This window comes from Dothidotthia symphoricarpi (assembly GCF_010015815.1).
Source record: "Dothidotthia symphoricarpi CBS 119687 unplaced genomic scaffold P153scaffold_26, whole genome shotgun sequence".
Lineage (NCBI taxonomy): Eukaryota > Fungi > Ascomycota > Dothideomycetes > Pleosporales > Dothidotthiaceae > Dothidotthia > Dothidotthia symphoricarpi.
The window spans coordinates 120,646-144,884 of NW_022985033.1; the positions used below are offsets into that span (position 1 = coordinate 120,646).

The following is a 24,239-nucleotide window of genomic DNA, read 5'->3' on the forward strand; positions in this document are numbered from 1 at the left end:
TCGGAGGTAGATATCACAATGTGGTAGTTGTGTGCCACTCGTGCCGGCACATTGAGTCTACAATGATGTTGTGAATTGATACTCTAGAGGTGCAATGGCCTACAGTCATTCTGAGCATAGATCGTGCACAATGAAGAGTGTAGTGCCACCCGAAGCCACTGCATTACCGACCATTCATCGACTACCATGTGCACAGGCAGAGACTATTCTTCCGTGTGTCGACGTTGCAGGTGGTGTCCTAACCTTTGGCATATCTTCCGAAGCATCAAAATCCTCGACTACTGCTGTCCAGCGATTCACGCTCCCGCATTGTCATTTGCAGCGATCAGGATGGAAGATAACACTGTGACTTGAAAACTTGGATGGTTTATGGAGTTGTGTACTCTAGGTCCCGTGAGATCTCGATTTCCAGTACATTGCGATGAAAATCAGCAGCAGCCCGCGAATGGACACGACGCCAAGAAGATATGGTGTGACTGAGGCACATTAGAATGGAGGCTTTGTGAAGTCGATGCGCGATGCTTTCCCTGCGTAGCTCAAGCACAGTCGTGGCAAGGGCGTGACGTAGCTGCACAACCAACCATGATGGGGGTTACACGCACGCGTCACGCACCCACCCGTCATCTACGCGTACCCCACCTTTACTCTGACTCAACCATGCGATGCGCGCCCCCCGCCCAAACGACACGGCGCGCCGAAAAGTCGTAGCGTGGAGCCGCATCCGCTCGGCGTGGCAGACGGACGCGACAGGGCTTGCGAGCCACGGCATTGTGCTGCCCCCGGCCGCCGGGAAGAATCTGCTCGAGATTCTCGCCTTGATCGCCCACAACCACTCTCTCGCCGACTTTCAGCGCGTCATCACCCGGCTGCTGACTGTGCCGCGCAACCCAGGCCAGCCGAACCCGAATCCGAACGCGCCAAGAGTTCGCGCCGTGCAGCGCGTCGACCTGGAGGCCGCGAGGGAGGCACTCGACAGGGCTGCAGGGGAAGACGAGGAGGAGGAGGAAGAAGAGGAAGAGGAAGAAGAGGAAGAGGAAGAAGAGGAAGTCGTCAGCATCCCTTCTCCCGAACGTCCCCGCGGCGCCGCCAACAACCTCCCCGACCTCTTCAGCGACCCGCATGACACCAGCCTCAACCTGCCAGACACCAGCCTCGTCAGCCACTTCACATTCCCGCGCCTACCATCAACACCGCCTCACACACCAGTGCAGCCCCCCTCCCGCGAATCGTCCATGCCCACCACACGCCAATCAAACTCCAGATCGCAACTCACAGCCACACCCACACACCCACGCCCCGCCTCAACATCCCAGCCAATGGCCAAGCGCCAGCGCCGCGGCAGCCCCTCCGCGCCCACGACGCACCCCATGCACAACCCCAGCCCCGACTTCTTCACCGGCGTGCTCGACATGCTGGGCGAGACCGACCGCGACGTGGCAGCCTCATACACCACGGTGCTGAAGGAGATCAACTTCATCCTCGGGCGCGCACGGGAGAACACGGATGCCGCAGTCGCCGCAGCGACACAAGTCAAAGCGCAGGCACAGGCGCTGCAGGACGCGACTGCCGCGGCGGAGTTGCCAGATCTACATGTCGCCAAGACGGCGTACTCGGACGTGGCGTACAAAGAGCGTGTGGAGCTGCTCAAACAGCAGATGGCGGATCTGGAGGAGAAGAGGGGAGAGCTGGAGACGCAGGAGGCCGAGCTGGAGGAGAGGCGGATCGAGGAGGAGGACGCGCGGGCGCGGATGAGGGCAGGGGAGCATGTGTGGGAATGCTTTGCCCGGTTTGTGGGTGAGAAACGTGAGAATGGGAGGGGGAAGGAGTGAGTGGGCGTGTAGAGAGGATGTATCCATGGATATCGGGGCGTCGAGCATTATACCCGGGTTCGCTTCAGGTTTCCCACGTTCAAGGAAGGACGTGGGATTGAAAAGGTGTTTTTGCCGATTATCAAGATGGGGTAGACAGGCTGTGCAAGAGCATAGTGAGATTTACCCAGGCCTTTACGAGCGCGACTTATCCTAACGCATGGCTTCAATTTACTAGTTTTATTCGTGTCCTCTCTTTGTCCACCACTCGCGCGATTTCGTCAAATGACCCCCATTCCTGCTTCAACTCCCCAGCGCCTTGCCCCACACACTCGTCCCTTTGCCTTTTCCACCGAGATCCTCCCAACGGCAATCCATGTCATCTTCGAAAAGCACCCACGAGGGCATTATTCCAACGATGCCATGACGGTATCCGATGGAGGAGTCGTGCGTGCACGGATTGGTTTGACGGGGGCAGCAACGACGCGGGCGTGCGAGGAGGTCAGTCGTGAAGGAACGTGGTGTGATCTGTAATAGCAGTCAGCAGTCAGCAGTCATCAATTCGACGCGTGATGATCGCGTCTGAACAACCTCCAACCCTTGTCGACATGTTTGCTTGGGCGGAGACTCGATCCGATTGAGGAGCACCAATGTATCAACGCGCGACGAGGCTCATATTGCAGAGCCGCACACTCGGTGTAGTGTCTTGCCCGTCTGACTAGCAGACATGCATCCCTTGTTCGAAGAGCAGCCAGCTCACGTATGCGAGGAGGCTTATCACCTGCAGGTAACTGACGGGTATGCATCTGAGTTTGGGTTGTCGGTTGGTGCGCGGCGATGACTGAGTCGAGACAGTCGTGTTGCGGGACTCGATCGGGCTGACGATGGGAAGGTACGGGTGCGACGAGACGGTATGTAGGCAGCTGAACGCGGTGTTTCCTGATTGTGCAGTCAGCAGGTCCGCGTCGTTCCGAAAGGGTCGAATGCAGGCGTGCAGAGCACTTCTCCCGAACCGCCGAATCGTATCGCCATGATCGTATCGCTATGACTGCCAGCGGGGCAGCATCGTCCATTCGTATCACTCCGGTGTGTCCTCTCCTTCTCTGTAGGGTTGACGGCTATCATCAGGTCTGGGTGGGTCGATTCATGGCGTAACGAGACGTGTGATGAAGCAGTCGTGCGTGCAGCGACACAGCCTGGCTGGGCTGCTCCAACGATTGCGAGGAAGAGCCGCGAGCTCGGTATCGTATATCCTGCCGGTCTGGTCAGCAAGCGTGTGGCGCAAATATACACAACGGCCCCAAGGACTTGACGAGCAAGGGCGGTAGTGAGCGACACGATGACGACGTAGAGGGCGTCGTACCGTGCGACTTGTACGCGTTGCCCAATGACACCATCATGTCGAGCCATCCGCAGCGCATGAGGTGAGCGACGCCATTTGCATCTCGCTCGATCGGGTAGCAGCAACTCAACGCGTGAGAGGCGTATCCCAAGGACTTGCAGCACGTGTCGACATGTCTGCGCGGGTGTACGAAGATGGTATCCGCGATCGTGGCTGAGGTCTTGGGTAGAGCCATGCAGGCGTGCGCGGTGTAAATGCACTGCAGAGCGGCGCCGCGCCGTCAACTGAAGTCATGGCTCGATGGCGAGAGCACGTCCTGACGAGGGGAGAGAGCAGATTGGAAGGCGCGACGATGGACATGCGGCGAATCAACCTAACTGGCGACGGGGAAGCACGAGTGCGAGACGCTCGTTGCGCAGAGGGTTTGTATGTCTGGTCCACCCGTCAGCAAGCTTGCCCCTCGCCGTGTTCGTGGACGTGATGCATGCGAGGCTGGTCTGGGCAGGTCTGTGGGTACCGTGGAGATGGGCGTGTCGAGATGGTCGCGACCCGGTCTGGCTGGGACAGCATCAAGGCGAGCGAGAAGGCTCGTCTTGTACAGCCACGAGCTCTGTGTTTGCATCTCCTGTACGTGTGCTTGACGAGCCTCTCTCGGCTGAATGACAGCGTTGCGACGCGCAGGAAGGATGTCGCTCGTGTTTACGACTTCATCGCCATTGTGAGCTACGGTGGGCAAAGTCGCATCCTGCAGGGCAGACCCATGAACGAGGAGGATGAGGCGACGGCGCGTCGTGATGTACGTATTGTGATGTACGTGTTGTGATGTACGTGGATTGAGAACAGGTCCAAGGAGAGGGCGCCGTTGTGAAGTCGTGTCGAGCTGCACGTTGGGCAGGAAGAGGAGATAGGCGACGCCGAATCTCGGCGCTGCTCATGGTCGTCAAGGCGGGCGAGCTGACGGCCATTGGAGATGAGCGATTGCATGCCAGAGGAGGAGAATGACTGCGCCTCTCAGAAGAAGCACGTGGAGCTCTTGGCGATGGAGCTATCACGATGGTGTGATGTGGCACGCAGTTCGTGATGACATGCACGGAATGCGAGGGTGCGTCGACTTGACATTCTTCGCAAACGGCCGTTGCTTGGTTGATTCTTGTACTGTGTCTTGATCTTGCTCAACGGTGCGAGTCCTCGTGTTCGTAGGCCGTGAGCGCGATTGTGTGCATGTGCCTGACCTGCCCAGCCATGAGAGGCAGCGTCTTGGTAGAGCATGAGCCTGTCTCGCGACGGACGCCTAGGCAATTCCCGCCCTGTCAATCGCTTGCGCTTGTTCGTGGGCGCGTGTCGCGGGCGCTTCGTGGTGCCTCTTGGGTCGACTTGGACTTGGACTCGTGTGACTGTGTGTGGGACGCGCGATCTTGGCGATAGTCGTGAAGAGCGACGTGACAGCCTCGATCGGGGAGATGGCGTGTGAAAGGCAAGAGGGGCAGGTCTGCTGGTATCGAGGACTCTGCAGCCGTACGGAGAGGTGCAGGGACATGCAGGGACCCAGAGACGCGTGGGCTTGGAGCAATTTTGTAAGGAGCGCTTCTCTGCATCAGGGGATGAGCACGTGTGATACGGCTGGCGATAAGCGCGTCCTAGAAAATGAAGAATATGAAGGAGAAGCGCAGGAATAAGCAGCGCGTGAAGACGGCGTTGTGCAAGGCGGGGAAGCGACTGCCTATTGCTGAGGGAGGGCTGGTGGGTGCAAATAGCTCCGTCGTGTGAGACGGCGTGTTCATGCGCAAAGCTTGGCGCATTGCACACGGCCGGATTTACCCATTGCCGAGCTGTGCTAACACCCTTTCGCGCTAATCTCAGATTGGATGGCGCCATCGTCGGCCTGGAACCATTGATAGCGTGGGACATGTAGTAAACGTAGAAGAGCGCAATTCTGACAGGACTTGGAATACAATTGCACGCAAGACATCGAGTATGGGTTCTGCCCTCCTTGATTCCCGAAAAGAAGTGGCATGGCTTATACTTATTTTGGTGTCCGAATCTCTTCTGCTACCACCCTTCCTCAAGAAAGTCTGCACATGGCGTTCAGTATTGGCATTGCTTCGGATATGGGTCTTGTTATAGAATTGACGACCTGCCTCCTGAAGGTTCTGAATCTCGCCGAACGTGTGATGACTCAAGTTTCAAGCTTCGTTCTGTGAATAACCAGGCATATCAACCATGGATACGTAAACTACTCCTGCTAACCTAGACTCCGAAGTTAGCCCAATCATCAAAAACAATTGATCTTTTTGTAGCACTCGTCTCAGTCATTGGAAGCGGACTTCAGCGCAGGGACGATGCAACGGCCGGGATTGCCATTGGTTAGGACACCGCAACGTGCTCCTGCTCCCCTTTCTTTACAACTCCCAGGCTACTTTCCACTTTGCACAGAGGCAAAAACGAATAACAGAATGCAAGTTCAACAGCTAATTACTGTTCTGCCTCTTCATATTCTGCAATACTCGGCTCACTTCCATCAAACTCAATGCAGTTGGCTGACGGCAGAGTTGGTGCTCGTCCTTCGGGATGACATCTAGACGCGGTAGTTCAACCCTCGGAAAGGACTCCCAAATCGAATTCTCTCGCCTATTGAGGGCCCCCCGACGTTCTGGACTTTGTCGCGGGGGAGCAGGGTTGTCCGCGTAATGGCGTAATGCTCCTGTCTTCTGCTACGAGAATACCCATAGTGAAAACACATCACAGCGCGTTTGCTCAGGTGTGGTCCTGGACTCTGAACCATGATTGGAGCGTAGGATGGAGCGGGTATCTTGTGGCGGGAGGCAGGGATGGGGACTTTGTCAACATTTCGCTGCCGTTTTGGGGGTGTCCTAACCTTTTTGCCTGTGTTCATCTTGGTGCACAGTTGTTCTACGACTACGAGAAGGAACCCATGGGTAAAACTAGACTGGACTCCATATATATCCTGAGGCTGTCTCGTCCTTTTCTTGCGATGGATGAATGGGGTTGGAATTCCAGGTGACGGGGTGAATGTGGTTAGCCCGCCCCACCATCACGAAACTCACATGTTCAGGCGCAGACTCGCCAACAACCCCACAACGACTCGCACCACGATCTTGTCATGGCGCGTCCATCCCGTGCACGGCAACAACACGGCTATACCGCAGGTTGAGCATAGTCGTAAAGTCATACCACCATCTACAAGCATCGCGTTCCAACATCAATTACACACGTCATGCTGCCAGGTCAGCACACGAACGCGTCAAGCTGCCGAGCAGGCACGAATACATCAGCGCATCCGACGTCTTGACACAACACCATGTCGGGTTTGGTTTCGCTGCGTTCTTGTTGTAGGGCGCGGTGATGGAAGCAATCCGCAACGTCAATGGCTGGAAGCATAGCATCTCGTCGAAGTAGTAAGTCATCTTGAGACCCAAAAGCTCATGCCTGGATACCTTGCTGACTCTGTTTCGCGTTGCTTAGTACTCCTCTCATTCGCGCTGTGAGTGCGTTGGTATGTTGTCGCCATGCCGTCCTTCGTACAACTCCCGTCGATGCTATTCTCCAGCCATGTCAGCATTGGGAAGGGCACCAGGGTCGATCCAATCCCAACCACCGAGGGATATACCACGCCTGGGGGGATTCACAGCAGTCGCAATGTAATCAGCCTCGGCATACTGGCAGCATACGGAAGGAGGAGGAGCTTGGCCATATTGATCTGGTCCGGGGGATTGATCGTCAACGTCGGCGAAGCCCTCATTGCATGCACTGCATCACCGAGCGCATCGAGAGTTTATGCATTGGTCGACCCTGTGATCCTCCAAAAAGGGTGTCACTCTAAATAAATGCAATTTCTTATTGGTCTACACACTTGTCAGATTGCCGTAGAACCGGGCTTTCCAACACCCCTGAATTAACTCAATGCTTGCTCTCACCGGCCGCCCGATTTTCCATGTCCCGTACTTGTCGTCTCGACTTTCCATACATATCTTCGCAAAGGGCTCATTATGAACGAAAAGCGTTCCGCACATGTTCTACGGCTACTGGAGGAGAATGCTCACGTTGAAAAGATGCAGAAATAACAGACTTCTCGGTGCTCCAATTCAGCACAGCATCATTGCACGACTTGGGCTACTTATCACCATTTATAACCAGCACCGATATGCAACCATACGAGGTCACAATCAAGTCGAATGTGTTGGTCCTTGAGGGTTGAACGCAGCTAGCTTGTGTTCACGAAGTTGTGTCCCCAGCGGCTCCTTTCTATCATCCATCAATTTCCTTCAACATCATTTTTGGCTGATGAGGACATAGCTTCTTCCAACAGCCCGTGCCGATTTCCGTATCGTATTGCTTCCCGCCCAATCGCTCGTCAATAATGCCTACCGTCCACAGCAAGCCGTCCCGGCGGCATCTTCTACATCTTTACCACTGGTTCGAGCAATCTTCGCGGGCAATATTCTCTCAACCAGTCTCCTGAGACTTCCCTGAAAAGAAGAGTGTTCACTTCGACGGGTGTCCTGACCTTTTCCAATGATGTCCAGCGCCATCCGATCTGGCCCGAGGGGTCTGAAACGAAGCCTAGGATATTTGACTGAAAATTGAGGCGCTGCATGCCCACGCACATCCATAGTCATCACCAGAAATTTCTAAGAACGCCAGTGCTAAGCATATCACTCTTTATGCGCGAAAGAGAAGGATCGCATTGTGTTTTCAATCAGTGACTTCGTCAACGGCCTATCAAATCCCAGCCCAGTTACAGGGCCCAGACACTGCAAAAAGGGATCGATCTCTCGACTCGACCGCCTCGAAAATCCCTCAGCGCTCAAACACCGGCCGCTCGCGACCGCGCGCCAAATCCTCTCCGATTCTCTCAATCCTCTCTTCTGCCCGTCCATCATTGCCAAAAAACTTTTTCAATTGAAGTGGTGACACTTCACCGCGCGCTACTGCGGCCCGTGTTGCTTTGGCGGGGAGGGCACGCTGCTTCATCTCCTTTTTCTTCTGACTCTTGGACTTCTTCTTCTTCTTGCGCTTCTTCGTGTTTGTTTGCGCGGTGGGAGATGATGCGGGTGGCGGCGGCGGAGATAGTGGTGAGGATGAGGACGCTATGTCCGGCGGTGTAGCGTCAAGAAGTCGCGAGATGAGGCCCTCGGGCAGCGACTCGTCAATCTCCGTTGCCCATTCGTCCCAGAAGCTGTGGCCTCCGGGAGGCGTCGCGAGTTCTTTGAACGGCAAGCCTTTCTCCTTGTTCAATTTGTTGATGATCCATCGCTTGGTCTCGGTGGGAATAGACTCCATAGTCGTGATGATTGTGGGGCAATAGATGACGGGGGAAATTTGAGCAGTTCTTTCTCTTTGACAAAGGTGAGGTGCTTGGACGCTTACTATACTCTAGCACTCTAGCATTTCTTGCTTGTCAGGGAAGTCGCAATTCTGCAAACATGTGCAACATTGCATCTCAAATTCTTCGAAGCAGGTACACAACCTGCTATTTCCATGTTCGGGTAACAGATGATGTGACCTGAAAGAATTCTCATTCACATCGCCTGGAAGAAATCGACTAGATCCCAAGCGAAAGCTGTAGAGTAAAGTCCTCCAGTAGAGTATTTTGAGGGGATGTAGTGTGATAGATAGAATCCAGATGTATGGCATCTTGATGTATCAACTCAGCGCATAACAATGGTGTCCTGGACATGCAGACAAGTTGATGCACTTACTGTTTAGAGGGATTCTCAGAACGATGAAGCATTAAGACCAAATTGAGTGTTTAATCACACCATTGTCACTATGAGATTCCCAGGATTCTGTTTATAACACTTAAGACAACGACTTCATCTTTTAAGCTCCAGAAACTAAGAACCAAGTCTGAAATAGAATTGTCTAACTGTACTATAGACTCCGCATCCTAGACGCATAAAAGCGTTAGGCTTAAAACCTACCCAGGCCGCTGTCAAATCTGATGTAATTAAAGAGCATGCATATCTACAAGAACAAAGCATTAATTGCTATCCCATGCTCCGGTGAGATAAAGCTGCGGATTTTGGCCTGGCTATTGGCCAGTTAAATCGCGTTGTCAAGTCCGTGTTAAGCCTTGCGTTGGAGTTTTTTTGGTGTAGAGGTTTGATTTTGATGTTCCTTAAACTTGTGCTACGCGATTCTATTGGCTGTAAAATCCGCGGGTTTATCTTATCGGAGCATGGGATAGCTCAAGTTTGAAGTGGCATTACATAATTGAGATACAACATCACTGAGCCATAGTCCGAGTCTCCTCAATACATGATATTCGTTGTCTACACCCGTTGTGCTCACTTCACACCATGAGGATGATCACCGCAAGACCTAGTATAAGTCGATGAAAGTACCGCCTTTCAGGGTGTAGCTAAAGCTTTTTATCGTATCTTCAGCTCAGCACAGGGCCGGCGTGATGAGTAAGTGGCTATATGGCCTGAAACATCCGTTCTTCAACCAAGACGCGATTTGTTTTTGCGCACCGTAGAACCAATTCTTGGGAGCTTCGTTACAATAGGGACAATATGGGGGGAGGTCAGCACTGCCCCAAAATAGGTAGCTGTCCTAATGCGGGTATTCTGTCTATCTGTAACTGGTTCGTGATCTGTCTTGGCCTTTACTTGCTATATGCACGCACGGCTATGTAAGACTAGTTCAGGTTGTTTAGCCCCGCCATGCCAACAGTCTTCCTTGTCCGTGTTTAAGCTGTCGGCCATGTCCTTGCAGCGGGTACTTGCGCGCAGCCGTAATTTGCTTTTTGGCGGCGCTTTCTGGTGGCGCGATATCCAATGAGAATGCTGCGGCGGCGGTTTCACTCAGCGGCAGGATGACGCCAGATGAGCTGACTGGTACGTATATAAGTGGGGCCAGAATTATTTAGTGGAAGCTGGAAACTGGAAGCCGTCAGGATGCTGATCCTGGTGTTAGGGACGTGGGTGCAGGACTACCGGTATGCAGAGGTACGTGCATCGACAGGCACCTTAGCGATGCTTTGGTCATAAACTCTGCTTTCGCCTGACACTGCTTTACAAATATAGTTGAAGTGTTGCTCAATTACTACCCCTACGTTTGAAGCTACATAAGTTCGCCTCTGCAGTTTGCTCGGCAGCATAGACGTAGGAAAGGCTGCTCTGATCAGATGTCTACGGTGTTCAGTCTGATTACCCTGTGCAGACAAGGGTAGGCGACGGCGACGGTGGGGGTGTCCTAACCGAGCCGTTACCTAGATGAGCCCCACATACCCGGTCTAAGATGCAGCCACCCCGTCGTGTTCTACATCACACACAGGCCAAACTGGCTCATCGCGCCGCCAAGAAAGAGAATTCTCGTCGCATACCAAATCCGGCCTGTCGCATGATCGCACGACAGTCATTTTCCAAGTCTTGTATTGACCGCTGCAGATAAGCGCTCAAACTAACTCGCACAACACCCACGCAGGGAGTAGAAGCGAATTACGATGCGATGCAAGTTGTGGATGGGAGACTTTGGCATGCTGAAAGCGCTGTATTGGTCGCGACGCGTAGGTGACATTGATTACCCACAGAAGAACGGCTTGTTGCTTGTCATAGTGTCTTGGATGCCAACGCGATATCAGGGGTCGCTGCAAGAGCCAAACATATGGTGAACCAACGGGTCTCGATCGTGACTGCTGATGCCTATGCCTGTATCCTTTTTAAGCCTTCACTCTGAGACCTCTCTGTGCTGCTAGTCCATATTGACTTGTTCTACGCTCCCTTCTATATATTCACCCTCTCACATTGGGTCATTGCAGTCCCATCAGATTCGTGTCTGGATTTCATGTGTAATCATCGCACCGTCCTACCACGAAGGAATCCAACACACCAGCCCATTTTCGCCCAATTCAATCTCCTACCCAGAAGGTGAGTAAGATCACAATTCAATCCGTTTACCCTCCCTAGAACTTACTTGCTAACGGGTTTCTATTTCATCAGTTTATCCTAATTCATCTCACTATCTTCTGGATTGCACGTGTTCCACATGTCTGGTTATTGACCGAAGATGTCTACACCGCATATAGCCACGTCTTTTGATTCCCCCGAGCCTATTCCTAACACACCTAGTCCGCGGGCCGCCCAATCTCCGCCAACGGTTTCTATCAACGCCCCAGGAGAGTCGGCAACGTTACATCCATCCTCTGTTCACGCTGTTTCCATCCCTACAGCGTTGCTAAACAGCCCCATGACATCGTTGCCCAGCGCGGAGCGCGTGTCATCGTCTGTGTCTCAACCTCCCGTGAGGGTGGAGGGCTGTTCGTGTGCCCCTGACGCATTGGAGTTACTGCTCGCCAGAGGAAGCGATCGATCAAATACCAATAAAAAAGCCAAAGACTACAACCCACCATTCAAGATGTGTGCAGTGCATCTTGTGCACTACGCAAAATTCATAACAGGGATGGTAACTGCGCACCGTCAACAGGAAGAGCTAGCAGAGGAGCAGTATGAGTTTGCATCTTCCTCTCTCAATTCCTCGTCGACTTCGCGCAAGCGACGACGTAAAGTGCTATCCGATCCCCATCTCGACCTGCCATATGTATTCGGAGGCAACAATCGGATCTTTGCTCGTCCTCTCGACTCAAAATCCGCCGATCCGGTTCATAATCCCGACTTCGATGGCCTCTTCCTATTCACAGTACTCCTCCAACTGCGTGCCAAGACTCCCGAGGAAGGGACGTGGGACTTTCACAAAACCACCTCAATGATCAAGTTGCTCACCTCTGCCACTCAGCCATCTGATTTGGAATGTCACTTTCTCGACCTCGAATTTGTGAAAACCCACGGGTTCGTCAAGATGTTCAATGATGGTCCAGTCATAACGTCAAACCAACAGTCCTTTACTTGGCCCACTTACAAAACACCTATTGCCCTGCTGTTTGATTATCTCAACCCGCTCTACCAAAACGTTGACGTAGAAGATCCTTCGCGTCTACGTACATCCCCACTGTTAACCCCGCTTTCGCTGGCTTTCGTTGAGCAGCTGTTCATAGCCCCTAAACGGCGCATTGGAAGATTGAGAGAATTCAACGCGCTTGAAATACGCAACCCACTCCCGCGAGCCACATTGCCTCACTTCCTCACCAACTCGAACGACATGCTCCTCGCACAACTACGGGACTCTGTCCTCAACCCTCAGAACCCGCGAAGCTTATCCCCTATTCCTAGCTCTGCAAACGACCATTTCAGAAACGATACTGAATTCCTGCACCTTGCGCAGGGTGGCGCCTTAGCCCTTCCACACATCGATATTTTCGGCCGGTCTACCTGGCTGACCGTACAGCAGGGCCTTGTAGGCTTCGGATGGCTTTGCACTACCTTCACAGAGGAAAGTCCATGGCGTTACCTCGTTCTACACCCTGGTCAAACTATATACCTCGAAGCCGGCACTACGTACGTTTTGTTCCGTCTCCAAAACACGCCAACCCTCATGTTTGGCGGTCATGGGATGCAGTGGACTAGGATAGGAGACTGGGTGAAAATTATGCAGGAACAGATGAGAAACGCAGCGATTAGATATAACAAATCAGATACCGCTCTGGTAAGAACATATGCAGGTGGACTGGCGCGGTTGATGAAGCAGAAGAGGTTCGGTGAACAACCCATAGGCACAGACAAGATGACGCAGATTGAAAGGGTATGTATTGTGCAACACAAGAGGAGGCCAACCTTTGCTAACGACATAGTAGGACCTGTGGGATTTCGCGGATAGACTGCCAGTCAAGTCTAAGCAGAATAAGTAGGCTGGATCAAGGGTTGCGCGGCGGTTGTTCAATACCTCGTCTTTTGCTGTATTGTCCTTTTACCAACACTCGTTCATTCCATCATAGTCAAACCTTTGTTTGAGTTTCAGATATAGATTATTGGCTTATTTTCATAGTGCATAGACATCGTTAATATCAATCAAATATTTGGTACATCTCATCCTCCTTCCCACGCCATGTAATGTGGAAGTCAAAGGGGCCATCTATTATAGCTTCGAAAACGGCCGCCTCACTTCCAGTCACTGAATCGAGATCTTGCAATCATGAAAGGTGTTAGTCTGCCTTACATATTACCGCATATACAATACATAAACCTGACCCACGAACGTCTAGGCGCCAAGAGACGTGACTATAATAACATCTTATATACGAAGTCGATCATGTTCGCAGACTTCATGCTCAGGACGAGTCTAATCTCATTCTAGCAATTACTGATCATTGGATTCTATCTTGCAGTGACAATGACTACTATCATGCCAAGGCCAACCTTGGGCTTCAACGAGCATTCCATTGAAGATCAAAGCACGATCCACGCTTCGGTTGAGTTGTGGATCCAGTTATTGTGCAACTAAATTCTCGCATTCAAGATCTCTTGCTTTCAAGAATAAGAAAATTGCAGCCCTACTAATCAACACTTTCATCTTCGTTCTCAGTCCCGGCGCCAACTGCCAAACCTGTTCACAGTTAAGCTCTGAAAAGTTCTCGACCGAGTTATCGTCAATAACTGTGTCGGCAAAAATGTGCATGAACTACTTGAGGTCCTCGACGGACCCCAACTCTGAGCATTTGATTGTGCTTTCGATCTCTGGGGTGCTCACACCTCTCTAAATTCAGCGACCTGTTCCTGGTCACGATGGTTGACATGATCTGGGATATGATCGCCTCGACTATGGCGGTAGTATTGATAATACAGCATTCATAGTCATTACAACTCGTACTTCGTCACAAAGCGAATCACTCCATTGAGGGAAGAAATCAAATCAGAAGACGGAGAGATGCTTCACCTGCGTTCAATTTCCACAGATGGCGAAGATCGGCTGATATGAAGACAATGTCGAGCCGTGGAGGTGAAAGAAGTTAGAATAGTCCAGGGCGCTCGCAAGTGTAGGCGGTCATTAAAACCTCATTTCTGTTAGGCCACAACTTATACAGTGCTGCATTTGCAAGCCCTGATCTCTTGTCTTTCCTGTTGGCCGAACTTACGCTCACATCTATAGTCCCACCAAACCCAACTGGCTCGCTCTGCTTCTTAGCAAGTTATACCACGCTAGAACTCTGTATTGTAGTAATCCCCTGTTTCCATACTGCCATCGACGTGGCCGCTATAGTCATGACTCGCGACGCCAATACCCATCTCTCTATCCCCGGACCGACGATGCATCTCACTCGCACTTTTCATCACCACTTCTTGGAAGATATCATGCTTGACTTCTGTGATGGATACGCGCACAAGCCGTAGGGTAAGCACAAGGCACCTGTATATATTCTTCACCCATCTTGAAACGGTTCTGGCGCAGGCGACAAAGACCTTTGTCAGGGTGTCCATGGCAGTCCAATGCGTTAAATCGGACGTTGCGAGGAGTTACGAACGGGGTTGGAACAGCGGGACCAATAGGATCGAAAGTGGTACTGGACTCTCGGACAGAGAGGTGATGGCGTCACTTCATTCTGTGTTAGTATTAATCAGTTCTTCGTCGTCGCTGCCAATGGGGGTTTCTCCAGTACTGTCATTAGTATACCCATCGTCATAGTTGTTCCTGTCTTCGTCGTGGGTCATTATGTGATGGAGAATTTGCGGCGTCCGGAGAACGTCATCAATCTTGTAGTTCTTGTTGAGCCGTTACGACGGCCCGCCATCGCTTGGCTTGTGATGAGCGGCAAGAACTAGGGCAACTTTGGCTGAGGGCTTTTGGAAGCGAAGAATAACGGCCAGATCAAGATGCATCTGCAGCCGGGTAGCTTGTTCGATACCAGGATGTCTCTGTATACGATTGACCGAAGGGTAAACACCAAGTTAATATACATTGGGGGATATGGATTTCGTCACGAACATTCGAGCGCGCGCAGACTAGCGAGTATAGAACCTCTCAATCAGGTATGACGTTTTGAGCAATCGCCACACCTTCTTCAATAGTCGTTTTCCATTGTGGGATGTTATCCCATTTTCGTGGCCTGATATGGCAGCGCACCCTCTACCTTGCGAATCTAGCCGCTGCCCGGTATTCGAATTGAGATGGCACGGTCAATTGTACGTGAGTCTCTTCCCGTGAAGTCGTGGCGGATAGTTCAGAGCAGTTCGGCGTGCATTGCTAGATAAGCTACGCATCACTGAATTGTCAGACACCCAGCCAGGCGACGCCAGAAATGCCGTGGCGGCGCCGTGGTTGGTGACCCTCGCCAGTACCAAACGCGCTTATCGCTCCAACAGCGCCTATCCGTTTTCGACAGAAAGCTGTCTATTAACTTGCAGTATATAAAGTAATGACGCAGCGACAATATAGGTAGTCGTGGCCGTCGTGCCGTCAGCCATCGTGTCGTCGCGGCGGGGAGGATGAGGTTGGAAGCTTGTAGTGCGTTTCTCTTGACAGAGATGCAAGTAGTCAGTGTATTTGAAGTGATGATTAGTTCAATGCGGCGTAGGTTGCAGGTAGTGATCGGAATTAGGTGGTAGCCCCACAGGGTGGGGCAGCTGCAAGATCGGTGTGGAGATTGCATCCCAACTTGGGGACCATCTCGACCTGATTGGTTCATAAATATCTATGCATTCTCTAGCAACTTGGGGCGTGACTCAACCAATCACCCAATGCATCAACCATTCGTTGAGGTCTTAGCCTACGCACCAAGCTCCATCCCCTTGCTTACTGAATTATGGCTACGATCTCAGTCCTTTCACGCTGACATCCGACTCCTGACATTCTCCATTCTACTATGAACTGGCCCGACGTCACGATCATATGCCTCAACAGCCTGTTGAGGTTGTGGCATATTCCCAGTATATTTCTTCCAGTGCCTCTAGCCTACTACCGGGGCATAGTATGATTTTCCCAACTACATGACATTCGGCATACTAAGTGCTCGGGCCCACACCACATGATTGGGAAAATCATCGTGTGCCCCAGTTGTACCTATGGAAACAAGGCCATGACCTCATCTCATGTGCCGCGAACTCAAGCCCTTTCTATCGTCATCTTATGCATCCGGCGCATGGGGCAAGGGCATGGTGCATCATGATATCAGCATCACGCTATCGGGTGATCTTCGCCTCAAAGGATTTGGCAACGCGAGATGACACGAAGGAATCAAATCAAAACCTTGTGGCTAAACCCAGCCTGCACGAATTTCGCAGGCTGACCGGCACCCCAGTACATTTCCTTACTGCCGCCGACTGCATTGTGATCTGGCACTTTCTCCCCTTGTGTATTGATCCCTTATATTTACGGTGTATCCCGCTCTTCTATCTCTTACCCTTGGTTTCATTATGTACGCGTTGTCGATGTCGCCACGGCTTTTGTCGTTGCCCTTACTCTCTGCATCCCGACCTGTATGTCGTCGCGCCCTCACATTGCAACGTAACAGTCATCTTCTTTCGCAATGCTCATATAGTCAGGAATGAAGTATTCTTCTTTGTCCCCATTACTCATGTCCTGCTACAGTAGCCTCATCGCGCTAAGAAGAAACTTTCTTAATTTACTATTTCTCGTCTAGTTGTAAGCCAGTGACTTGCACTTCTATGGAGCCTTATAACCACACACACATACCGCCGAACCACTGGCGCTCTAGATAATAGTCAAGACTGGGAATCCCCCTTTATCTGGTTACTCGATTTGAGCATTCTCATGTTAGTTACGTTGTGATCATGCGACGCTATGCTTCCACTGCATTCCCGCTTCTAACCCCCCGAGGATCAGCCAACACTCACACCAAATCACAAAACGATACATAGTACCTACGTACACGAAACCCCTGACAATCTCTCAGCCCATTGCCTTATCCCGCTAGCTCGTTTCCCACTAGCGTCATTTTCAAAAGGTCAGGACACCTACGTCTCGGTGCTTAGAACTACGCCTGCGCTTGCTGGTTGATAGATGCGTGTCCCCAGCTGTGAATAAATAAAAATTTTGCAGCCATCTGAACCTGTGAACTCAATCACCTGATTGTCCTTTAGGCGAGGTCAAGACTGATGCAGGAAGACAGCGCCGTCTTGCATTGCGAGCCGATCTTGTGTTCCATCCAAGATCAGTCACTGACGATTCTTCTATCAACACTGTCTCTTCCAGCTTAAGCTCAATATAGGCTCGACTCCCCGAGCACTTCATCTTCTTAGAGAATACGCCAATCGACAGTACTGCATCCAGTGCCTATTCAGATAGATAACATGAATTGGAACCTCTCGATCTGGACAATGCGATATAATCTTGAGATGTCAATTAGCCATATTGCTCAGTGACAGTCTTCATTGCGACCCGAACCGTCTGGTGAAGTAAAACCCTATTAAGACAAACATCCTGGTGAACTCCTTCCTTTGCCTCCCCATCCAGCCAACGATTCAACCTTCGTTGCTTGGCCTTATCACCTGCTGCTTCGTATCGCTACCCTGTGACCACAAGCTTAGTGACTTCCCAGTCCGTTCAGCCGACTATTCTGAATGTTCCAAACATCTTGACAACGCGGAGATGACCCAATCATCAATACTCAACATTTGGCTAGTCCCATCGTGAAGCAATAGCCCGTGCAACAGCTCATGACAACTGTTCCTATCATGAAGGCGTGATGAAACAGAAGAACAAGGCGCAGGACACGTATCAACGTAGATCTCGTTGGAAGCAAACATTCTGTCCCTCTCGCATGGGCGGTACATGGATCTTCATTCTGAGTTTTAGTACGCATCGCCTGTTGGGGAGTTTCGATGAAATGGAAAAAGAAAGGAGTTGAATAGCTTCTAACAGGTGTTCTCGTGCGCATTGTGCAGACCGGAGAGAATGAAAACTACAGAAACCTCAGAAAGGGCAAAGGGCGAATAGGAGGTCATAGTAAACTCCATGATTGATGTCTTTGAAATTACTCATTGATGGCATGAATATAAACATAGCAATACTTGTCGTTTTGGGAAGGTGCGGGGACGTGAGAACGAGTAGACTAGAAGTGGTAGCAAATTCCGCATAGTTGGGGGAGATGTCTAAGGTAATAATCATTGGTACTAACAGCACATATGTTCACCAGGTTTATATAGTGGTTCATGTCATACTAGTGCAGAGAATGCAAGGAAATGTCAAAGTAGGTAAAAGGAAAAGTTTACGGCGATGGCTGCGAGGTCGTAGCAAGCTTCTACAGCTTCTAGATAGTTTGAGTAGTATGTGCTAGAACCTGCACTTTTATACTAACTGGTCAATGTTCTTGGTGTACAGAGTTACAGTGTGTTAGGGAAAGAAGGTGGATCGTAGCACCTGACTACAGTCATGGGGTGGGGAGAACGATGACTTTCAATGGATAATCGTGGCGAGCGAAAACACTGCTGGGTCATCTCGAGATCGACACCTCGCAAAGACGACCGACGGCCCAGATCCTGTCTTACGTAAGATGTTTATGCTGCTATCACCTCTCCTTCCACATGAACGGACGCCGCCTACCGTACCTGCCGTGACAAACGTGAGACGGTATACAGTTGAACCTATACAGGAGAGCGCAGGATCGTTGATGGTATTTCCGTGCTGACCAGAGAGCACTCGGAACGCCTGCTCAAACTGGCCGTTGCGCAAGATCTTTTCGTAGTATACTCGTTTGCAGGCTATGCGTGCTTGGTTCCAGAGCATAAACATGCGTCGGGAGTTATAAAGGCCCCTATTACACAGTTCAGCAAGTCTGCCCCAGTCATCCGGACGTTAGACAGATACGACTGACCTCTTGCATTTGAAGTCGATCGAAGTCGTATATTCTGCGAGAACCTCGATCTCTCTTCGACTTTCTACGCGCGCGTTGCCCGGTGTTTCGATACCACGAACACAGACGGGGGCCGGATTCTACCTCCCATTGCTCTGACTGAACGGCTGAATAGACGGCTGGATGACCAATTGTAGGTAATATCTGCCAGTCTCGGTCGAAGCTGTTTGTGGGTTAATAACTGCAAACTTGTAATCCGCAGAAGCGTTGAGCAAGAGCATGAAACCCGTTCAACAGCGCATTCGACCCGAGCTTCCTTGTGACGATGTAGTTTGATCCATGTAACTTTTATGCTCTTTGGTATCTTGCATCATCTTCATTACTGTCGTTTACCCCAAGTCTACGCCTTACCATCTCTTCTCATCAACCCACTATTCCCAAAACTGACTGAGCACAATGCACCACGATCGTTTACGGCAATGCCAAGCCTGGCCTCCTTTTGTATTGCGGCGTGTCGTTACGTTCTTATATACGAAACCAACCTGGTTTGTAGTGTGCGAATCGGGCGGAAGACAGTCGTGCGGAATCGGATGAAATTTGAGTGGAAGAAGAGAGCGGTCAGGGGAGCGATCTGTTAAAGAAGGTAAGGTGAGGTTGATATGTCAGGTGGAAGAGAGCGCGGGTGTTGGGGATGCGATGCGTACATGAACCCCATCCGTAGCGTGGTGTTCATGTTGTTCATGGTAATGCCCACTTGAATAAACAGTCTCATTGGAGTTAAAATGCTGTTGCATCCTGCATAACTTTTATAAATTGAAGAAAGAGGTAATTGGCAGAAGAAGAGGAATTAATGATTAACAAAGAGGGGGTTAAGCTTAATAAAGAGGAAACAGGTTGGCGGTGGAAGCCGCAAGCCACCCGCGTTTCTCTACACAGGGTATTCGCGCCTTTTTGGCGCAGCCGCGCGCATAACGCTAATAATGCATCCCTACGTCCTACAGGCACATAAACTCAAGTAACCAACCTGTTGATTATAGCGACAACATACAAATTCTAATAGTAAACTTCATGTTATCGTTAAATGTCATGCAGTAAGAATAGCCTAAAAGTCATAATCAGTGCTCTACTCAGATAATATAATCTAAAGTGTTGGATTTTCTCAGCGTCGAGTTCTGTTTTGTTGGAGAGTTCTGGGGGTGTGAGAGGGCTTGGCATATTGCTGTTGGCCGAGATAAGCAGAACGAACGATTAATGCGGCTGAGCTGCACAATTATCTCTTTTTAATTCATGCGTCGTACGAAGTGTATTAAATATAATGTGTGCAGGTGAGCGGCTTACAGAAACATGTCAACTCATAAACTCCTAAATACAACGGAAAGAAGTGTCTTCAATGCGCCGAAACACTTGCGGAACCGCTGTCGCCCTTTGTAATTGCAGGCATTATCTATGGCGTAACTGTCAGGTATCCTGTTCTGAAGGATCCCTGTATGCGGAGCGACATGGTTGGAAAAGATGACGTAAGAAGGATTATCAAGCCTCTACTCAAGGATGCGCAGAACGCAATTCGTACCAAAGTAAGTACAGCGCTGGTGAGATATAGAGAAGAGGGTAGATCCTTGGGTGCGTTGAACATGTCCGAGGTTGACCTAAGAAGTCTCATGCTGTAAAATGCGCTTATGTGGATACAGGCTGGACATGTCTCCCTCACAATTTTCTACGTTGCGACTCGATCACGGGCGTTGATAGGACTCGGCCCGTTGCGAGTCCGAACAGAGTGGCGAGGTGTGTTCATGGCATGCGGGGACTGCACCGTTGACGCCGAGTTACTTGAGGGTGTTTAGGCAACATATGCTGGATAGGTCTACAGAACGCAGCGAAAGTGAGCTTGCGCAGAGCATAGCGGAGATATCTGTGTTGGTTGTTGAGTTCGCGATCGAGCTCACCAAGTGATTAGTGCAGCATTTGTCAGCTTGACGCAGATGCCCCGCGTGTTGCCTCGCCAAACCACTCACGCGCCTATCGTCAACCCACTTTCTATTGCATCACTACCTACATGTGCACCCTCTTTTCTGTGCATTTTCTCGCATTGTGAAGTTGCACGGCAAGGAACAATAGTTGTAGTGTACATGTACACAATCTAGTGTGTAACGCATCAGCTCCACCAGCTCACTCGATGTGACTACCCTGCTGCCGCCGAAGCAATTCACCTCCGAACAATCGCGACGAACACGCAAAATCCGTCGTGCGCCACAGCAGCCAGATGAGGAATCACACATCAGTATCTCCTACGCCCTGCTGTGTGTGCCGAGTTTAGTGCAGCAAGTGCATAGTCGAGTGAAGAGCGTCCGAGGAGATGGTTTGGTGACTCGATCATGAACACGCACCGCACTCCACAGCTGGACCTCAACGCGTCAAGTACTGTGAATATGAGCATCACTAAAACCATGAATGCATAATGGAACAGCTGCACACACATAATGAATTGGGCTATCCAAAGATATGCTGAACGAAGAGATACATACAGGGGAAATGCCAAACGAGAAGACACCCAGAGCTGCATGTATGTCTCAACAGCCCTTCTCGCTATCGCTATCCCCCACATCGACCATCCGTCAAATGTGCCACAAGACAGCACTCACATCTTCCACTACAACCACACCACGTTCCCGCAAAGACTCAAGACTACAATCCTTTTCGTTCTCCCCCATCACGTTCCCACAAAGGCTCGAACACTCAACCTCCGTCAGCCCCGTCATTCAAGCGTCCCTCCTCGTCCTCGCCATCATTCGACCACCCCTCCGCCGACGTCACAGGCGCACTCATCTGCACCACCGTCCCTACCACAGAACTCAGGTCCTCCCTCTCGGGCACCCACATCGCTGTCTTCATCGTCATCATCGTCGTCATCGTCGTCGTTGTCGTCGTCTTCACCGGCTCAACTCCCACCTCTTCCGAATCGAAACCGAGATCCCAGTCCACCGTGCGCGGAATCCACACCAGCGCGCCCGCCACCGCTACGCTCCATATACACACCACCACAACGCCCAACACCTTGCGATGCGCGACTGCGGCGCCTAACGGCTCGAGCACGAGGATAGGGAGCCAGGGGATGCCAATGAGGCGGAGGAGTGCTGTCCGTGCGGCGCGTAGCGTGAAGGTGTTGTTTTGATAGTGGGTTATGTCAAAAAAATGTAGATTGCTGTCAGGGCGAGGACGGTGAGGATGGCTTGTAAAGACGAGGGGGACGTCATGGTAGGTTGCTTTGCGCGGAAGGTTTGGGTTGGATGGATGGAGATAAGCTGGAGCAATGGAGATGAGCAGGATGAGTGGAGTCGGGCTAGATGTATGGAGGGGAACTGAAGATGGGAGTGTGGCGTGGGCAAATATGCTGTGTCGAGCATGTTTGCTCGATAGCTTGGCAGTTTGACGTGCATCTTCTACCCTTTGTACCGACCGACCTCGACACCGGAACGAAAGAAAAGGAAACAAAATGAAATAAAATAACATGTCTAAACTTATCATTCAGTGGTTCCTGCATCATTTGCTGCTATTCTAGATTGCATCATGAAACCCCTCGTGGGCTTAGACACCCAATCAAATCTCACCAACTCCGCGGCAGACTATGCCACGACGTAACTTGTACTATACACCCATCTCCACCCACTTCCCCACCAACGCATCACATGTCCTCATACATGTCAAAGCAGTCCTCCCTCCCCAAATCATCCCCCTTCCTCGGAGGATACCGGCCACACTCTTCCTCGATCATCCGCTTCATCCCCCTTGACAGGGCAACGCCGCGCTGCCGCCTCACCTCTCTCCCACCAACGTCCCTCCGCCCGGCCATGCGAGGCATAAATGCATCCCAGTATCCGGCAACATGAAGAGACATAAATTCGTCGTCGCTCAGCTCGTTTATATTCGTGCGTCGCCAGGGCCAGAAGAAGCTGTTGCCCCGCAGCCACAGGTACCAGCTATACGGGTCGTTGTGTGCGTAGAGACTCGAGTCGCGGCTCGTGTAGAAGGGGTGAATGGCGAAGGGCTGTGGGACGTGGGCGTGGAATTGCACAAGCGCCGCCCATGCCGTGGACAGGTCACATGGGCAGTATGATTCGAGGTCCGCCCATGTCTTGGGATACGCGGCCATGTAGGTGTCAGTGAAACTGGGGTCGATGGCAGCGTGCAGGACTTGCTTGACGGCGTCGCGCAGACGACAACGCGTGCAACTCGTGCCTTGCACGGGGAGATTATCGTCCGGCCGAGCAAGCCAGTCCCACCGCTCGAAAGACGCCTCCGAGCTGAAGATGCCCTTGCAGGGGAATCCACGGCAGTCTGTCAGCATAGACAAGGCGTGGTCGAGACGCCGCGTGATGGCGAGATTGTTCTCGTTGTCGACGTATTCCCGTCCGTTGGCCGTGGGGAGCACAACGTGCAGCGCGTTAGCAGTGTGCTTCCTGTTGCGGTCAGCGTGCCAACAGCGCTGGCTTGCTTTGTAACGCTGATGGACGAGCGCAAAGGGCGGGGTGACGTCGGGGTAGCGCCGGTCGTAGCCCGCAAGCATGCGGTCAGGGGATGTGGCGTGCAGCCAGACGGGGGCGCAGTCAGGGGACCAGCCTTGCAGTAGGGTTGGCGGCGGCATGTTCGCGTAGTCGCGGAGGTTGCATGCTATGAAGAGGAGGGAGACGAGGAGGAACCAGAGGAGGATGAGCCAGTTGTAAAGGGTGTCGTTGGCTGGAATGGGCTCGTCGCCGTCGTCTGATCCTTCGTTGCTGTCTGACTCGGTACTATCCGACTCGGTACTATCCGACTCGGTACTGTCGTCGGCTGGCCATCGTCGCGCGTACTCTTCTTCTTGGCCTCTGTCGAACGGAATCGACCATGCGCGGCCGATTCCGTAGCCGTGAAGCCAGGACCGTCTAGCTGCGGATTTCTCTTCCTCCACCCACTCGTCGTGCAATTGCTGCTGGATTCTGCCTTCGACTTGCCGACCTGTCTCCATGCTGGGCTGGCGATATGAACTGAAGGATGCCTTGAAAGGTGATGCGCCAAAAGAAGTGTATAACTGAGTTCAATCACTGAGAATGTGTTGCAGATACATATGAACCATGACCGACGTTTCTGTAAAAGGACAACAAAGGAGAAATATGCTACATTGTTTTACCCCACAGGCGTTGTGTAACCTCGCCAGTTTGCACAATGCCACTCTATGTTTGTCACGATCAGAGGGAGGCTTTATTTGATGATGCTGCCGGGATCCGCATCGGTTCTGCGCTATACTCAAAAACAAACGTTGTACGCCCGGGTTCTAGTCGCACCCTAGCCAAACCATGCGAGCCATCGGAGTGAATGCATTGCAGCATTTGTAGGTGAAATCATGGCCGCAAACTAGCCGGCTGACCGCCTTGGGGTATTTTACCTTTCCATT

At 51.6% G+C, this 24,239-nt stretch overlaps 8 protein-coding genes across 8 annotated transcripts; 4 read left to right on the forward strand and 4 right to left on the reverse strand.

Annotated features, from left to right (window-relative positions):
• Positions 1-662: 662 nt before the first annotated feature.
• P153DRAFT_401662 (uncharacterized protein) lies at positions 663-2,236 on the forward strand (the record flags this gene model as incomplete). The annotated part of the gene is made up of 1 exon (XM_033671926.1): positions 663-2,236. One exon carries the CDS (start codon positions 663-665, stop codon positions 1,827-1,829), a length of 1,167 nt encoding a protein of 388 aa, XP_033518152.1. The 3' UTR covers positions 1,830-2,236.
• Positions 2,112-3,218, reverse strand: P153DRAFT_391176 (uncharacterized protein; the record flags this gene model as incomplete). The annotated part of the gene is made up of 3 exons (XM_033671016.1): positions 2,112-2,336; positions 2,569-2,747; positions 2,822-3,218. The coding sequence occupies 3 exons, from the start codon at positions 3,216-3,218 to the stop codon at positions 2,112-2,114; spliced, it is 801 nt and encodes a 266-aa protein (XP_033518153.1).
• A 58-nt stretch (positions 3,219-3,276) lies between these two features.
• On the reverse strand, positions 3,277-5,025 carry P153DRAFT_401664 (uncharacterized protein; the record flags this gene model as incomplete). The annotated part of the gene is made up of 3 exons (XM_033671927.1): positions 3,277-3,582; positions 3,668-4,077; positions 4,242-5,025. 3 exons carry the CDS (start codon positions 5,023-5,025, stop codon positions 3,277-3,279), a joined length of 1,500 nt encoding a protein of 499 aa, XP_033518154.1.
• A 2,852-nt stretch (positions 5,026-7,877) lies between these two features.
• P153DRAFT_145741 (uncharacterized protein) lies at positions 7,878-8,877 on the reverse strand. Its single transcript, XM_033662143.1, has one exon. It carries the CDS (start codon positions 8,449-8,451, stop codon positions 7,969-7,971), a length of 483 nt encoding a protein of 160 aa, XP_033518155.1. The 5' UTR covers positions 8,452-8,877; the 3' UTR covers positions 7,878-7,968.
• A 3,624-nt stretch (positions 8,878-12,501) lies between these two features.
• Positions 12,502-12,687, forward strand: P153DRAFT_255453 (uncharacterized protein; the record flags this gene model as incomplete). Its single annotated transcript, XM_033662769.1, has 1 exon — positions 12,502-12,687. A coding segment is annotated over one exon (186 nt), but the record flags the coding sequence as incomplete, so codon positions are not given.
• A 3,312-nt stretch (positions 12,688-15,999) lies between these two features.
• On the forward strand, positions 16,000-16,856 carry P153DRAFT_145773 (uncharacterized protein). The gene has a single exon (XM_033662144.1). The coding sequence runs from the start codon at positions 16,129-16,131 to the stop codon at positions 16,591-16,593; it is 465 nt and encodes a 154-aa protein (XP_033518157.1). The 5' UTR covers positions 16,000-16,128; the 3' UTR covers positions 16,594-16,856.
• Positions 16,857-19,877: 3,021 nt separating this feature from the next.
• Positions 19,878-20,710, forward strand: P153DRAFT_371440 (uncharacterized protein). The gene has a single exon (XM_033669264.1). The coding sequence runs from the start codon at positions 20,314-20,316 to the stop codon at positions 20,479-20,481; it is 168 nt and encodes a 55-aa protein (XP_033518158.1). The 5' UTR covers positions 19,878-20,313; the 3' UTR covers positions 20,482-20,710.
• An 837-nt stretch (positions 20,711-21,547) lies between these two features.
• P153DRAFT_391182 (uncharacterized protein) lies at positions 21,548-23,813 on the reverse strand (the record flags this gene model as incomplete). The annotated part of the gene is made up of 2 exons (XM_033671017.1): positions 21,548-22,202; positions 22,510-23,813. 2 exons carry the CDS (start codon positions 23,811-23,813, stop codon positions 21,548-21,550), a joined length of 1,959 nt encoding a protein of 652 aa, XP_033518159.1.
• Positions 23,814-24,239: the final 426 nt, after the last annotated feature.

Coding starts and splice junctions, on each gene's coding strand:
- P153DRAFT_145741 (XM_033662143.1), bottom strand. CDS start 8,451: ATGGAGTCTATTCCCACCGAGACCAAGCGATGGATCATCAACAAATTG.
- P153DRAFT_145773 (XM_033662144.1), top strand. CDS start 16,129: ATGCATCCGGCGCATGGGGCAAGGGCATGGTGCATCATGATATCAGCA.
- P153DRAFT_371440 (XM_033669264.1), top strand. CDS start 20,314: ATGGTTGGAAAAGATGACGTAAGAAGGATTATCAAGCCTCTACTCAAG.